The following is a 13612-nucleotide window of genomic DNA, read 5'->3' on the forward strand; positions in this document are numbered from 1 at the left end:
TTGCAAGTCCATTTAAATAATTAAACTTTCATATCGTCTATTTTTTAATTTATTTTTACATGAATTCCATAATATCATAACTACACCTATTTTTACTTAGAATGTTAAATTTTTAAAAAATAATTAATTATTCACTTCTTAAAACTATTTTGTATTTTCGGCTCAAAGAGCAATTAATGCAATAATAAAATAAAGGAAAAAAAAAGAGACAGGCAAAAGCCGGAGTAAATGATGGGCTGGGCCTTAACTTCAGTTTGAGTAAGTGATTGGGCCCCGCCCCACAATGATCCGTCGTTTTGTCTCCGCAAAACCTGTTTGCTGCAAAAGAACTTGATCGCCGTTAGTTGTCACTAAAGATTGTTTCACACAAGGTTTTGTGTCAAGACAAATAATGTCGCCACAAAAATGTTTCTTTTTTGCGGCCATTATGAAATCGTCGCGAAAACAAATATCCTTTAGTGGAGGCTATAATGCTGTTGTAACATGGGTCCTCTTTTTTGAGGCAAAAAAATTTTTGTGGCAAAACTTTATGCCGCCACAAATTAAAGACTACTTGTGTGGTGAGATTTATAACATGTCTCCTCCCTATATTGACCATAAACTTAGAGACAAAGCTACGGACAAGCTGCTTCCAAGAAGAGATGGAGTTCTCTGGGAGTTGGTGGAACCACCTCATTGCTTCATGTATGGTATAGACGGATGTTATAAGGAATAAAAGAAGTCTTTTGTACCGCATTTGCTGCATATACAGTTATTGGGGCATGCAGTGAGTGTAAGTTATATATCTACGAGCGTATGATTGGCTGTATGATTGGAATGCCTTGGGTCTGATCCGTCACCCAAGAGTAGGGCTGTTACTGGTATGGTAAATTATTCATTGGTATACCATTACCGATCAATTGGTTACCGAAAATAGCAGAAGATTGGTATACCGTTACCAATTGTTCGGTACGGTAAATTTACCGATGATTTCGGTAACGGTAACGGTAAACAAAGTTCAAAACCGGTAAATTTCCCGATTACCGACATATATATTAAATATATATTAATATTATTTTTAGTTTTAGTTTTATTTAATTATGACCATTAGATTGATCTAATTTAATCTAGACCATTGATTATTTTTAGGGTTATCATTTATATATCACTCGTAGCAATTTCATTAACTTTAAAGCAGCATTTGCTACATAACAAAATGCTTTGTTGGTATTGATTACATGTTTTTCTTCTCCATTTCCATTATGGTCTTTTATCTTTATTTATCTTGTTTCTTCTATCTTTCATGCTATGGAGTTTAAAACACTTCGGATACTAAAAATATTAGAAATTAATGAAATGAAAGATTTTCCGTTATAGATTGTTGGAATAATGTTATGTGAATTCTCCTTTCTTTTTTTCTCCGATTGATAGGTATTTTCTCTTATTCACATGTAGCATAATGATCATTCTCATTAATCTATCATTTTTATTATTGGTATTGTAGGCAAGATGAAAGTGTTGTAGTTTCATACAATAACTATTAAGCACAATGCTACTTGATGTATTTTTTTTCTTTCTCTTTTTTAAATAAGTTTAAGAATTGGTAAATTTACCAATTACCGACTTACCATTACCGATCGATCGGTATACCGACCATCGGTATACCGACTCTTCCGGTAACGGTAACGGTAACATTTTTTGAGTTATCGAAAGAATTGGTATGGTAACGGTATTCCGTGTTTGGTAACGGTAACCGTACCAATAACAGCCCTACCCAAGAGTGTTGGATTGGTATGAGTTGTAAATGGTCAAATTATGAAATTTTGCTATATGGTGTATGTTGAGATACATGGAATTATGGTATTTTCATTATATGTTGGAAATGGTTGGCATATATGTTTGAAATCATGGTGGCAACACTATATATTTATATTTATTTTGAAATTTAAATTAATTTTTACACTATATATATCTCTCATTAGGCTCTACGAGCTCACACTTTTTTCGCTTTCAAATCTATTTTTAGATAGATAGTTATTCAGGTTGATCCATCCCTTTTGAAGCACTGCTAATAGGTTGTCCACTTGAAGCCAATAGGATATGTATATACTAGTTTTAGTATTTTCTGAAATAAGGACTTAATGGTTTGTAATGGAGAACGTGATGAGTGTTGTATGATGGACTCCTTATGTATCTCTGAATGGATGATGGATAATAGAGTGGTTGTATGTTGTAGATGGCCTGAGGCAATTGTTTAATTTTCTTGCAAGTGAGTTATCTAAAATATAAAGGAAACTCTGTCGAAATTTTGTGAATTAATTATGTATACATAAGGTGTTACACAGCCAAGGAGACTTCACATGACGATGATGGTTTCGAGAGCTTTACTCGTGACTATCTTCTATTCCACGAGCATGATGTTCCTGAGAAAACCATCTCCGAGCCCACTGTTGACTGATCATTTCAAAGCTTTCGAAGCCTCGGCTAAGATCCTCATCGGTGATCGATGCAAGTAAAATCCTAGAAAAATGAAGAAGAATGATTAAGATAGTAATATCTTTACTTGCAACAATCGATGGCTATGATCCTCGGCTACAATCATCGCTAGTGACCGATGCATGAAAATGATTTTATTTTTTTTCTACTTCAACCGCATGGTTCACGGTTTCACGTGTTCACAGTTTAACCACGGGTTTTTACGGGTCGATACATGAGTTGACTGCTTAAACGGTTCTACGCAAGAACCTACCCGACTTTATTAGAAAATGTCGATTGAACCGATCTGATCAGTGGACCAATTATGATAACACTACTTAAAAGTACCTAAAAAAAATAGGAGGTTAAAAGTTTTTTTAAATAAAAGGTTAAAAGTTGGTGTAGGAATTTTGAGGTGTTTTTATAAAGAGGATATTTCACATAAAAAAAAACTATATCTATTATATTTAGATAAAAATACCTTCAAAGTTTAAGGAAATAATGTTTATAAGATATATCATAAATAAATTGGTTGCCCTGAAATGGAAAAGTTTCTTGGAAAGAAAAAAAAAAAAGGAGTTATTTAGAAGAATGGACATCAAACTTAACAGGGGGCAAAGCTAAGAATGATGAAATCATTCTAACTAAAATGATTAATTGTCGATTAAATTAATGAACAATTGAACGAACAGGTCCAAAAGAAATTTGAATTACTTCCAAGATCTTACGTAACGATTCCTTTATTGTGCTTTGATTTAAGGTGGTAATTAAGGAGCTTGAGCTCACATTAAGCTTAATTAGGTTGATTTGGAATCCATTATCGTAGACAAAAATATTTATGTTTTGCTTTTATGCATCTTAATGTACATGGAATAACTATGAAGTATGAAAAGCCAAGCCTAGCTAACTAGCTATTTACAGTTTATAGCAGAAGATAAAGAGGCATGGAAATATGAGTGGTTGCAAATTAGATTTATAGCAAGAAATCCATGAAACTTGTGAAAGGGAAGGAGGTTTGGTTTGCCATCTTTGCTCCCTTTGAACATGAAGAAGCAGTAGATGGCTTCATGCACAGAAAGAAATTCCTAGACCTTAAGCTTCTCAAATTATCATCTGCTTTCAAACCTGCACAATCCAACACAAAATTGGCTATTCATGATTTTCCCTTAAAAAAAAATAAATTGCCATTTTATTAAAAATGGAAATTCAACACTTACTTGTCAAACTGAACTGGGAGTAGTGAAGTTGAAACAAGTCCGGATCAGTCTCCTTCAACAACGGCCTCCTCTTCTCCTTCACACAAATCTCCACCGCCGCCCTTATCAGATCCCTCACCGTATCCTCCATCGTCATCACCACCTGCACCGGCCCAAACGTCCGCTCAATGTTCACGTTAAGCAGCAACTTTGTCAGTTTCTGTGTTTTCGAAACGTCGCCGTTCTCGGGCAGCCTTCCTGGCACGGATATGATCCCACCTGGGCGGCGCACGAGGCCCACGTGGCGCTCCAGTGGGAAGGTCTGTAGCCTCCTCGGGTAGCTCTCATGTCGTCTTGGATTGGTAATTGATCGAGAAATCATGGTTGGTGAAGACTAGTGTGACTACATGTAGTGTGCGCTGTTTTTAAACTTGATGAAAAGAAGTGCTCGGACAAATGAGAATCGTTGAAATCCCTATCATAACTGTGTATATATATGCTGCGATGCTGTGTGGGGTCAACAGCTATAACGTCATGAATGTGGTACGAGTGTTCCTTTGTTTCCCTGGCTGTGCAGACAAACCACGAAGGTTCCACGAAATTGCCCTCCGTTGTGGTGCGTAATAATTTCACCATGTAAATTGTTAACGAATTAATTAATGGCTTGAAGTAAAGCAGTAATTAGGAGAGAAAGATCATCATGCCCACAATTTAAAACTGTCCACAAGTGAATTTGATTTCTTTAACTATGATTTGGGCATTATTTGGACAGTGAAAAAGTACTAAATGACACATAACACCATGATTGTTAAAATCTCGATTTTGATCGTACGATTTTACGATCTTAGGTAATCAAAAAGATTCTAATCGATGTAAAATCCCAAAATTGATAAGATTTTACGATCTTATCGATTTTACCGATCTTAACCTTAATAGACTTATGGAGTCATGGGCTTATGAGTTATAGTCTACTAATCATGTGTTAATGTTTCTAATCCTAGTTTTTGTTGAAAAATTGGTTTTAATCTATTAACATGATATAATCTTGCACAATTATTCTGCTTGCTTTTCATAGTTCTCTGGAGGTCTTAAAAAATTACAATTTTGTGAAATATTAATGTCTATAAATAAATAATAATCACATTTTTTAATTTTTTATTACCTATACATAATAGTATATTATATCATGTTAATTATTTATTTAGAAATAATTAATTATATTATTTTACATTTATTTTTTAAAATTTTATAAAATCTTACGATTTTACGATTCGATTTTGCAATCCTTCCACAGATCTTATGTAAGATCCCGATTTTGACAACCTTACATAACACACCCATAAATGGGGTGCATAAACGGGAAACTCAAATATTGGATATGCAAGCGTGATAACTTATATGTTGTGAATGTAGGAATTTTGCTTATATTGTATAATTTGGTCTACATACCAAAACTAATGACATTCGAGATTATGTAGGATCATTCGTAAAATATCTTTTTTTTAGCTCTCTTTATCCCTATGTCTTTTATCTTGAGGAGGAGCACTGAGCAATGGGCTAGTGTTTAAATTATATATCCCTTCCTAAATCCATTTTGTCTTATCAATAATCTAGAATCTACTTCTTTCTAATAAGAAAAAACTCACTTTTCTCAAACAACTCAAAGCACGTTTGTCCACCTTCCTTCTTATAATTCTCTTTTGTTTATCAGTGATGACAATCCTTAGCACGATGGCCAGGTTTATTGCAAGTGCACGCTTCCAAGTTTTAGAACCGATCGACATGAATAAGATAAAAGAATAACGACCCGAAACCCCCAACTTCCTCCATAACCCAACGCGTAGGTTTTGGGGCACAAGTACTCAATTGAACTTACAAATGACAAATAAGAGTATTTGTTAACTAAAAGTTTAACCTTTTTCTCGAGGAGAATTATTGTTGACTCGAATCACTACTGCAATTAATGTCTATTGTTAGGCTTGGGTGTGTGTTGTTGGCGATTAATGTGTGGTTTGATAGTGAGGCAATTATTATTAAGTCACGTAAGGAAATTGCTTGCAAAGCTAAAGCCGATTGTCAAAAAGGAGATGCAAAATGACGAAGTTGCCATCTCTAGGAAATGTTATTCCTAATAAGTCATCTCCTTTGTTTTATTTTAGTTAGCATAGACTTAAGAATTCTGGGTGTTATAGGGTGTTATAATCCGCCTAGATTAGGGGAAGAAGATCTACTCCTAACAAAACTAGAACTCATCTTACTCATATAAAAGGGAACATCCACTCCACTAGAAGATCTAACTCATCTTGCTCATATATAAGGGGACCTCCACTACAAGTAAAAGATCTCGATTTTTGTATTCTTGCATTATATTAGATATTTGAGATAGAGAGCATTGAGCACTCACTTTTAATAGTGGCTGACTTAAGTGTCGGAGAGGTTCTCCGAGCAAACCCTTTAGGCCCTCTTTAGGTTATGTGTTTTCTTGTGCTGATCACCCTCATCAACATCGAGGATCACTTCTGAAATCAGTCCTATCACTTGATACATCATTAAGACCGAACCCAATTTTCAACTTCATCCTGTTTTTTTTTTGGAAACTTGGTTTGATCAATGGAATTTGTACCGGGAAAAAAGTAAACTGCATTATCACTGCAAATTTGCAAAATTGGACATTCTAGAAATGTTAATTGCTTTACATAAAGATTGTCAAATACTATTCCGATTCTTACTATTTATGTTCAATGTTCAATATCGTAATCGTCCCTTTGACACGGCGTGATCGAAGTTGGGCCAAAAGTTTTTTTTTTTTAGGTTCTCACTTGACCTGCACAGCTGCACTACACGGTTCGAGTAGAATTTGTCGTACGAAAACCATTCATTACATGCCACACGTCAAGTTGAGATGAAATGAGGGTCTCAAGTATTAATTGGGGCCTGAGGTACCGAATACAAATGTTGTTTAATTGGAAAATGATAAAAAATCACAGCAACAACCATCTCAAAAACAAACCAACAGTTATGTGATACTTATTTATTGGTATAATGTCATCACATTCAATAAATGAGTGTCAAACACTGTCGGAATTAAGGAATGGTAACAGATCGGATACCCTTTCAATTAATAAAGATCAAAACCATTTCTATTTAAGGTATTCAATATCAAAACCGTTTAAAAAACCATTTGAATTTCTAAAACCGGAACTTTTCACTATCGAGTACCTGTTTACCATTTAACTTTTAAATTTTTAAATTTTTCTATAAATATATAATTAAATTTATTAAAAAATAATCTGACTTATCATGTTGTTATAGTTTAAATGTATAATTTATAATTCTATTATAATATATTATTTTATTTAATATGCTTGATCATCTTAAAATTTAACATCCAAATAATATACCTTTATATAGATGATTTATAATGTTATTACTATAATTCACTTTTTTAATTAAACGGTTCGGGTACTTTAAATCCGTCATCAAAAATTAAACCTGACCCTAAACCATAACGGGTTTGAAAATCAAAATCAAAATTGTTTCCATACCCTATAGGATCTGTTTTTGGATTTTAAATTGATCGGATATCCTATGGATAGTGATCGGATCAATTTTTTTTTCCATCCTTGGTTAGAATGTTGTTGGAATGTGTAGAAAAGTTACTTTTAATTAATTTAGTAAAAAATGATTCTCAGAGTCAACGGGTGCACTTGTGTTGACTTGGTGTCAATGGGTGCGCTTGTGCTGGTTATTACGACATGCTTGACTACAAAGTGAGGCATGGCTTATCCTCCACCACCAAGATTGTCAAACATGAAAATGGCTTTGTAGACCTCTCACTCAAGGGTCTCTATATTATAATCGATTTAAAGGTAATCACAGCCTATACAAATACAATTTAGGAACGTAATATGTGGGTGGACAAATTACACTTGGCACCTTAGTATTCGGTGCCCCTAATCCACATTATATACTTGAAGAATTTCACTCTAGAATTTTCCACCAATTCTAGAATCCCTAATCCACATAAGAGTTCATTTCACAGACAATGTTACATATTATTTCTTAGCCTATTTTAGAGCTTATGTTTGTTTTATTTTGTCATTTTCTCTCTTTTTTCATTTTTTTTAGTAAGATGATATTAAAATATTAATTTTAACTTTATTTATATAAAAAATATTTTGTAATAAACTAGCGTCAGTTATAAGTTTCACAAAATACCTAGTAAGTTATTTCACAGCTTATAAGTTGGTTTATTTTTCACAGCTTATAAGTTAGCTTATTTTGACAGCAAATAAGATTTGCCGAATGAAGATAATCATAATTACCTCCATTTACACTCAGAGGCGGACGTACATTATAGTCTTTGGGGGCACCCGAAAAAAATTTCACTAGCTCTAGTAAGGGATGATATGGAAGCCCCCGTCCATAATAAATAAAGAAAGACCCCCAGTGACATAAGCCCAATCCATTAAACTATTATCTTAATTTACAAGTCCACCCAGCCCTCCTATTCTCCTAACCCAAAAGCCCAACCAGACCTAGTCCACTATCAATACTTCTCGTTTGTTGTCAAACAATCAGTATGTCTTATGTCTCTATACATCGAGAGTGTGCATACCTCTAGAGACTCTAGAAAGTGATCATGAACAAGAGAGTGTTTGCGGCATTATTAATGTGATAAATTAATATGTATTTTATTATTACTTTAAAATATTTTTAATGTGTTTTGTATTTGCGATCTATATTTATAAATCATGAATCATAACATAAATAACCCAAAAAAATAGATTAATATGTATGTTCTACTTTGAAGTATTATTAATATATTCACAATCTATATTTGTGAATCGTAACCACACAAAGAACCCAAAAAAATATTCGGACGGGTTGCCCCAAACTCTGCATCACTTTTTATGTCCCCAGTGTACCCAATTCATGGTCCGCCTCAATTTACACTTCCATAATTACTTGACCTTTGCTTCCAACTTCTAACCCCTAAGAGCAAAAATTTATATTGGATCTCATTTCTATTACATAAAAAGTCAAGGCAAACACGTCTCTCAATACAATCACATCAACAAAACACATCTCCCAATATAACCACATCAACAAAACATAAATTCCTATACATTTTCCTTCCCACCCAACATGGTGGCCAACAAATTCTCATGCCCTCCATGTTGTCCCCAATAAAATTACACCAAAATACAATATTTCAATATAAAACACATCTCCCAATATAATCACATCAACAAAACACAAAACCCAATACATATTTGTTGTCCCAAACAAAATAACACCATTACAAGTGCTCTAAGGCCCTGGCCCTGGCCGTGGCCGTGGCCGTGGCCCTGGCCCTAACATAATGACAGTCTTGGACTTTTCCATCCACCGACCTTTTAGCCAACTGATCAAGACTTCTATTTATTGGTCAGTTCATCACAAACAAGAGCAATCTCAGGGACACAAAAAAATGGAAGGAGAGCTGCACAACTTCATGAGAGTATGGTTAACAGTTGTAATATCTCTTGCTTACTGCTATTCAATTAGCAAAGTAGTCTCTGCAGGTCCCAAAAGACTCATTTTGCTACTTCCCGTCGTGGGTCTCTTCTTCTACCTCCCACTCCATCTCTCCTCTCCTCATCTCTGTGGCATGACATCTTTCTTCATCACTTGGCTTGCCAATTTCAAGCTCTTACTCTTCTCTTTTGGTCAAGGCCCTCTTGCCTCAGACCCATCAATCTCGCTCCCACTCTTTGTGGCAGTTGCCTGCTTACCCATCAAGCTCCAACAAAACCCATCTCAAAAATCACCCTTAAAGCCTAGAGAAAGTCCTTCGAATTATGCAATCAAGGGCCTAATTTTGGTTCTGATGATCAAGATCTATGATTACAGGGACTATATGCATCCAAAGATGGTACTGGTGTTGTACGGTTTGCATACTTATTTTGGTCTTGAAATCATACTAGCAATGGGTGCAGCCATGGCTCGAACCATGACCGGATTAGAGCTCGAGCCACAGTTCAATGAACCGTATCTCTCCACGTCGTTGCAGGACTTTTGGGGCAAAAGATGGAATCTGATGGTCCCCAGCATCCTGCGACCAACCGTGTACCTTCCCACCATTAAGGCATGCTCACGTGTGATTGGTCGGAAGTGGGCTCCACTGCCAGCTGTTTTTGCAACGTTTGTGGTTTCAGGTATCATGCACGAACTGATATTCTACTACTTGGGCCGAATGAGGCCCACTTGGGAGGTGATGGGGTTCTTCCTCGTTCATGGGCTTTGTTTGACGGCTGAGATTGCTTTGAAGAAGGCAATTGATGGACGGTGGAGATTGCATGGGCTGATATCAGGGGGCTTGACCATTGGATTTGTTGTGACGACAAGTGTTTGGATCTTCCTCCCCTGCTTAAGCAAGTCTCAGATTGATGTAAGGTCGTTGGAGGAGTACGCGCTGATAGGCGCGTTTATACGTAATCTGATTCCCTATTAGGGTATTTACAATGGTAAATTATTGTTGGATCAACAAAAATATTGTATTTTGTCGATGTGGTTGTATTAGAAAATATGTTTTTCTGATATGACTGTATTGAAAAACGTGTTTTGTTGATGTGGCTGTACTGAGATTGTGTGTTTTGATGTAGTTTTGTTAAGTACAACATGGAGACATGAAATGTTAACGGCCTCCATATTGGGTGGGAAGAGATAATGTATAGAAATTTGTGTATTATTGATGTGATTGTATTGAGAGACGTGATTGACTTAACTTTTTGTATAATAAAGATGGGATCGGGTCAACTTTTTGTTGACTCAATAAATAGGGCACCATTGCAGTTGCCCTTAGTCCCCTAAAATAATCTTGATGGTAATTTTGTTGTTTTATTACATTAATAGCATGGAGATGGAAGTAGTAGTAATATGGATCCATTTTTGGGCTCTCATCGGCCCAGCCCAATATAAAAACTTGATTGTTCCACGGATTCTACCAAAATTTCCCAGCCTTGTATGCATATGATATGATATGTTTTAATTTAATTTTGGGGGATTTACACAGAAATGGGAGAGATTTGTTCTAATAAATTCATGTTAAAAAAAAAAAAGGTTTAGAGATAAGGACAAATATAACAAACAGGCCAAAATGTCCTTACCTATATAAAAGAAGCTTTCACTGCCTCACATCTTCTTCCTTCACTTGTGATGGCGTTGCTAAGTTTTTTCTTTCATCTTCTTCCTTTCGTTTGTGATAGAGATTGGCCGATCTCTTTTGTCGATCACTTTCTCCGTCAATCAGTTCTTTCGATGTTTCTCCTTTTTCTTCCCCCGCCAATCTTTTTTGTCGATCTCTTTCCTCTAGATGCTCTTTTTCAATTAGATCGACGTTTCTAGAGAGAGAAATAGAGAACTAAAATGAAAAGCCTAAATATATTTTGGATTTCTTGAAATTATATCTGTGTTTAGATCAACTAATATTAATGTAACCTTTTCTCTTTTAATAGAGAGACTTATATCTAATTTTCCCTTTAATTTAATTGAAATTTGCTGATTTTGATAGTTTTGTTATTCATCTCAATGCATCTAATAAAGTAGGGTTCAATAAAATGCTAAAACAAATAAGCATAATCATATTACAATAGACAATATTAAATTCAAGATGGATTGGATGTCAAATTTAGTTGACAAAAGTTGTAGAAAGAAATCCATACACAACATAAAATAACTGGTAAACCCTGTCCTTTAAACATGAAAAAGAAAATAGCCATAAAGTAGAATAATATCTTGACAACTCAATAAGCCTCAAAAACTTGAAAACTCTATCCACCTTGTTCACAGATCTTGCACACTCAAACCTACAAGCAAAACAAGCGAATAAATCACTAGAAGTTATGTGTTATCAACAATGCACCATAAGTGTTTTCAGAACAGGTTGAAAGCAATTTGAAAGCCAGGTCACATAAAGAAAAAAACAATGATCATCAACCATCTGTTTTTCTAACTCCCAGACAATAATATATAGCAATAGTAAATCTACCTGGAGGAAGAGATTGCTTCAACTTGTCTGCCTTCTCAGTGTCAAATACACATAGTGTATACAAGTACCTGGAGCATCGAACCTTGAACTTAACAACATCCTTACTCTTCTTGATCTTCACAGAACGAGCATCCTTCCTCCTTGCCGTTAAGAGGAAATCTTTGATTTCATGGATTTGCTTCGGCTGTTTATTAGAAAAGCCATTCAGTGCAACCAATTACACTCTCACAATATAATCGGATATCAGAATAACCAGTGAATAAATGTTCTTTTAAACAAATCGAAGACCAAATATGTACAGAAAATCCATCAGCAATAAGCAATAAATAAATATCCTCTTCAGTAAATACCAATATATGAATTGTTCAAAAGTGGGTGTTAGTCGCCGCCATTTACTTGACCAATCTCAAGGTAAACCATAGGTTTGACGGCCAAAGAGTGGGGGTTAAAATAACTTGGATTATCCCACACTAATTACTGGGGTTTATGAGTAGGATGATAAGAATATTGGATAGGCAGGCACAATCAATTCTAAAAATACAAATAGAACATCAAGTAAAAGCATTAGAGACAGCGTAACTTTGACAAAGTATAACTGAATCGCTATAACACATCGATTTTGAAACCTAAATTTTGAGTGAAGATATACATAGTAGTAAGGCTGCAACATTCAACCTCCAACTAAAAGGGGAAATTGAAATTTTTCTAGATGTCTGATTCTTTGGGGTTGCAATAGATATAATGAAAGTCAAAATTCAAGTGCCGCTTATATGCATGCTTACAAGAATCATCAATCGACACCCAAAGTAAATCTTGTAGATCTAGGGTAATATGTGTTAAACATGTTTGTTCTCCAAAACTAATTTATCCTCTCCATGGCATAATCTCTAGCATTGAAAACAATCAAAATTGCATTTATCTGAAACATAGTACCATTCAGACACAAGTAGGATTCAAAGAAACCCAAAACAAAAACAGACGCGGTCGATTTTCCATCACTTTCTAGGTTTTCCTGGGATTTCTAAGAACCAAGCATAAGATTTATTTCAACGGAAAAGGAGAAAAGAAGAAGCACTAAACCAGAGTACGAAATCGAAGCTTAAACTCACCATGTTAGATGATCTTCTTCTACAAAGGAGGCTTGAGGTTTGGAGCCGACTGCTTGTGCTTTGACACACTCCCGCCGTATAAAGGTCTGCCTGTAAAATGTAAAACCCTAGTTTAGATTTTGTTGTGAATTTTCGATCCTACCCCTACTGTTTTCCATTTTAACTTTTTTAATTTCATTAAACATTTCAGCGGATAATGCCGTTAACGGCTCGGGACGGAATGACAAATCCACCCAACTCTGTTCTTCATCCTTTCATCAAACGGACGAAGTAATCCCATGGTAATTCGTTTCTATGGTACAGACAACATCAGAACTTTTGCTCCCAAATCTACACCAACCCCTTTCGTCTTTGCATAACCAGAAAGAATAAACACCTCGTGCTCTTTCGCTCTTACTCTCTAATGGCACTCTTTCTTAATGCAAACCTTCATCAGCTTTTGCTCAGGTTTTTCTCCTCTTTCATCATCCAATATGCCTACTGAATACTGATCACGTCCAAAATGACTTATTCAGTCTTGCTAAAGTATCAGGTGGCTGGGCTAGTAGTTAGGAACTGCATGGCTTCAAGACCGAGCTTAAGTGATTTGCACAAGAAGTAATGTGAGTTATGGGGTCCCCGAGGGGACTTAGGGGAACGATCAAGAACGCTCAAGTAAACTCAAGTGCTATTAAAAGAGTTTAGTGTGCTCGATGTTCGGAGTTCTCATTTTCTAACTGATAATACCAAAAATAACCTCCACTAAAAACATGTATGCCACGTGTCCTAACGCCTGATATATAATGGAAAAAAAACCAGAGGATGAACATCTAAGAGAGCGA

General features: G+C 35.3%; 3 protein-coding genes across 3 annotated transcripts; 1 reads left to right on the top strand and 2 right to left on the bottom strand.

The window, feature by feature from the left end:
• Window positions 1–3411: 3411 nt before the first annotated feature.
• LOC119980213 (uncharacterized protein At4g22758-like) lies at window positions 3412–4086 on the bottom strand. The gene is made up of 2 exons (XM_038822827.1): window positions 3672–4086; window positions 3412–3579 (listed from the first exon to the last, which is right to left on the bottom strand). The coding sequence occupies exons 1-2, from the start codon at window positions 4030–4032 to the stop codon at window positions 3428–3430; spliced, it is 513 nt and encodes a 170-aa protein (XP_038678755.1). The 5' UTR covers window positions 4033–4086; the 3' UTR covers window positions 3412–3427.
• Window positions 4087–9053: 4967 nt separating this feature from the next.
• On the top strand, window positions 9054–10475 carry LOC119980792 (acyl-CoA--sterol O-acyltransferase 1-like). Its single transcript, XM_038823583.1, has one exon. The coding sequence runs from the start codon at window positions 9124–9126 to the stop codon at window positions 10144–10146; it is 1023 nt and encodes a 340-aa protein (XP_038679511.1). The 5' UTR covers window positions 9054–9123; the 3' UTR covers window positions 10147–10475.
• Window positions 10476–11242: 767 nt separating this feature from the next.
• Window positions 11243–12991, bottom strand: LOC119980633 (60S ribosomal protein L38-like). Its single transcript, XM_038823417.1, has 4 exons — window positions 12956–12991; window positions 12792–12881; window positions 11683–11866; window positions 11243–11500 (listed from the first exon to the last, which is right to left on the bottom strand). Exons 1-4 carry the CDS (start codon window positions 12974–12976, stop codon window positions 11478–11480), a joined length of 318 nt encoding a protein of 105 aa, XP_038679345.1. The 5' UTR covers window positions 12977–12991; the 3' UTR covers window positions 11243–11477.
• Between the last annotated feature and the right edge of the window lie 621 nt (window positions 12992–13612).

Source organism: Tripterygium wilfordii, chromosome 16 (genome assembly GCF_013401445.1).
Source record: "Tripterygium wilfordii isolate XIE 37 chromosome 16, ASM1340144v1, whole genome shotgun sequence".
NCBI classification, from domain to species: Eukaryota; Viridiplantae; Streptophyta; class Magnoliopsida; order Celastrales; family Celastraceae; genus Tripterygium; species Tripterygium wilfordii.

Coding starts and splice junctions, on each gene's coding strand:
- LOC119980213 (XM_038822827.1), bottom strand. CDS start 4,032: ATGATTTCTCGATCAATTACCAATCCAAGACGACATGAGAGCTACCCG. Junction 3,580..3,671: donor CTCCCAGTTCAGTTTGACAA/GTAAGTGTTGAA, acceptor TGGATTGTGCAG/GTTTGAAAGCAGATGATAAT.
- LOC119980633 (XM_038823417.1), bottom strand. CDS start 12,976: ATGTTTAATGAAATTAAAAAA. Junction 11,867..12,791: donor GAAGAAGATCATCTAACATG/GTGAGTTTAAGC, acceptor TCTAATAAACAG/CCGAAGCAAATCCATGAAAT. Junction 11,501..11,682: donor GAAGCAATCTCTTCCTCCAG/GTAGATTTACTA, acceptor TTTTGCTTGTAG/GTTTGAGTGTGCAAGATCTG.
- LOC119980792 (XM_038823583.1), top strand. CDS start 9,124: ATGGAAGGAGAGCTGCACAACTTCATGAGAGTATGGTTAACAGTTGTA.